The 2,315-nt window shown below is 52.1% G+C and overlaps 1 protein-coding gene across 1 annotated transcript; it reads right to left on the bottom strand.

Moving 5' to 3' along the window:
* Nucleotides 1-256: 256 nt before the first annotated feature.
* On the bottom strand, nucleotides 257-2,098 carry LOC141839236 (trimethyltridecatetraene synthase-like). The gene is made up of 2 exons (XM_074726943.1): nucleotides 1,190-2,098; nucleotides 257-880 (listed from the first exon to the last, which is right to left on the bottom strand). The coding sequence occupies exons 1-2, from the start codon at nucleotides 2,096-2,098 to the stop codon at nucleotides 257-259; spliced, it is 1,533 nt and encodes a 510-aa protein (XP_074583044.1).
* Nucleotides 2,099-2,315: the final 217 nt, after the last annotated feature.

The following is a 2,315-nucleotide window of genomic DNA, read 5'->3' as shown; positions in this document are numbered from 1 at the left end:
TCGGTTTGAGATATTTCTTGCTTAAATGGAAAAATATTTAACTAATATGTCCAAATGTTAACTAAATATCTTACAATTAGATATAAAATTTTTTTAAAATTTTGTAATGTGAGTTAAGTTTAACAATTAGCTTAATTTTGGAGGAAAAACTACTTTTTGATAAAACAATAAAACACTGATAAAAAAGGTTGTTATACGGAAGTACAACCTACTACTGACACTATTATAGGGCACACTGGATTAATAATAATCACTCTTAATAAAGATGAACCGACAGCTTCGGCTCCACCACCACAAGCAGCGGTTCTTTCTTCGGCATCGACAGCCCAAAGATCTCCTCCATGCTCATCTCCTCCGCCTTCTTTCCCGCCGGCAGCTTCCACCGGAACCCGTGCAGAAGATTAGCGAGAGTGAGCTGGATGACCTTGAGCCCGAGGTTGTAGCCGGGGCACATCCGCCGGCCGGCGCCAAAGGGCAGCAGCTCGTAATCATGCCCTTTAACGTCCAGCGTGCTACCCTCGAACCGCTCGGGCTGGAATTCCTCCGGATGGTCCCACACCGTCGGGTCCCGCCCGATGGCCCACACGCTCACCAGCACCCGCGTGCCAGCGGGGATATCGTAGCCGTCGACGGTGGTGTGCTCGCGGGCGAGGCGGGGAGCCAGCAGCGGCGCCACCGGGTGGAGCCGCATCGTCTCCTTCACGATCGCCTCGATGTAGGGTAGGCTGGGGATGTCGCGCTCCTCCACCCACCGCCCGCGGCCAACCACGCGGTCCAGCTCCGCCGACGCCTTCTCGAACACCTCAGGACGACGCAAGAGCTCCGAGATGGCCCACTCCAAAGTCACCGATGAGCTCTCTGTGCCACCGGCAATCATGTCCTACAATTTTGTTCAAATATTAAATAGTATTCGTTTCTAGTCACAAATAGTAGTTCCAGTATTGAAAATTTTCAATTATTTTGTTGATGATTTGCAAGCCATTTCTTCTCCAGATTTAATTGGTTGAAGATTCTCGGTAAAGAAACTGAGATTGCGATGGCCAAAAGTATTGATAATTGTTCGATCAGAACAATGATTGATAATAAATGATGTATTAAAACCAGTAGTTCGGCTCGAATCTGACGCGGAAACGCTGTTCGACAAAATGCTGGAACTAAGAAGCGTAGAGTAGAGTAGTGCGGTACGCACCTGGGTGAAGCCCTTGACGCCGTGCCTCTCGAGTTTGACGTCCAAATTGGGATCGTCGGCGAGTTGCAGGAGCACATCGACCATGTCCTTGGCCACGAACTCCGTACCCTCGCGCCGGCGCCTCTCGTTGTGCTCGTCGAGAACGTGCTCCAGGAACCGATCGAACTTGCGGCTCAGCTTCTTCATCCGCCCAATATATCCTTGGAGATCCAAGAAATTCAGCCAGGGGATCGAATCCCCAATGTTCATCACCCCGTTCAGCAGAAACAATTCGTCGAGCATCTCCTTGAACTCCTCCGGCGACACGATCGCGCTCTCCACCGCCGGGTCGATGTACTTCTTCCCCATAACCATACGAGTGATGACGTTGAGGCTGACGGTGGAGAGATGGTCCTTGAGGAGGACAGGAGAGGCAGAGGAAGCGGCGGCGAACAGGGCGCGATTCAGATCGCGCACCTCCTCCACCCGGATGTACGCGTAGGAGTCGAGACGCTTGGCGCTGAAGAGCTCCAGGAGGCATATCTTGCGGGCCTGGCGCCAGTAAGGGCCGTAGGGCGACCAGGTCATGTCAGAGTAGTTGTAGGTGGTGTACTTGCCTGCGGCGGTTTTCGGGCGGGACACAAAGGAGAGGTCGTGGGTCTTGAGGAAGAACTTGGCCATGGAGACGGAGGATCCGACGACGACAGGAAAGGACCCGAAGCGGAGGGACATGAGGGGGCCGTACTTTTTGGACAGATCGTAGATGGAGCGGTGGGGGAGGCTGCCGATGAGGTTGAGGTTGCCGATGATGGGCCACGGCCGGGGGCCCGGCGGCAGGTTGGGAACGTTCCGCCCTCGTCTCCGCCGAAGAAGCGCGACGGCGGCGGCGAGCACGATGGCTAAGGTGATCGCCCACTGAGGGAGCGCCATTGGTGGAGATCGGCTGTAGAGAGATGCCGGTGGTCGGTGGAGACACTGAGGAAGGGAGTCATATTTATAGTTAGAAAATGGCTCGAAACACTATTATTTCATTTCATTTCATTTCATTTCATTTCAGGTCCTATTTTCATAATTGAGCGCTATTATTATTTATCTTTTATAATTGAAGAAGGTGAACTTCCACCATTCTTACATTCATAGACTCATT

This window comes from Curcuma longa, chromosome 1 (genome assembly GCF_044706935.1).
Source record: "Curcuma longa cultivar G26 ecotype Majalengka, Jawa Barat chromosome 1, ITB_CL_G26_1.1, whole genome shotgun sequence".
Lineage (NCBI taxonomy): Eukaryota > Viridiplantae > Streptophyta > Magnoliopsida > Zingiberales > Zingiberaceae > Curcuma > Curcuma longa.
Note: the sequence above shows the minus strand (reverse complement) of the source record. Positions and strands in the feature narration are given on the sequence as shown.

What these genes read in the sequence shown, in the direction of transcription:
- LOC141839236 (XM_074726943.1), bottom strand. Translation starts at nt 2,098, where the DNA reads ATGGCGCTCCCTCAGTGGGCGATCACCTTAGCCATCGTGCTCGCCGCC. An exon ending in GCGTCAAGGGCTTCACCCAG is followed by an intron (nt 881 to 1,189) that starts GTGCGTACCGCA and finishes ACAAAATTGTAG; the next exon opens with GACATGATTGCCGGTGGCAC.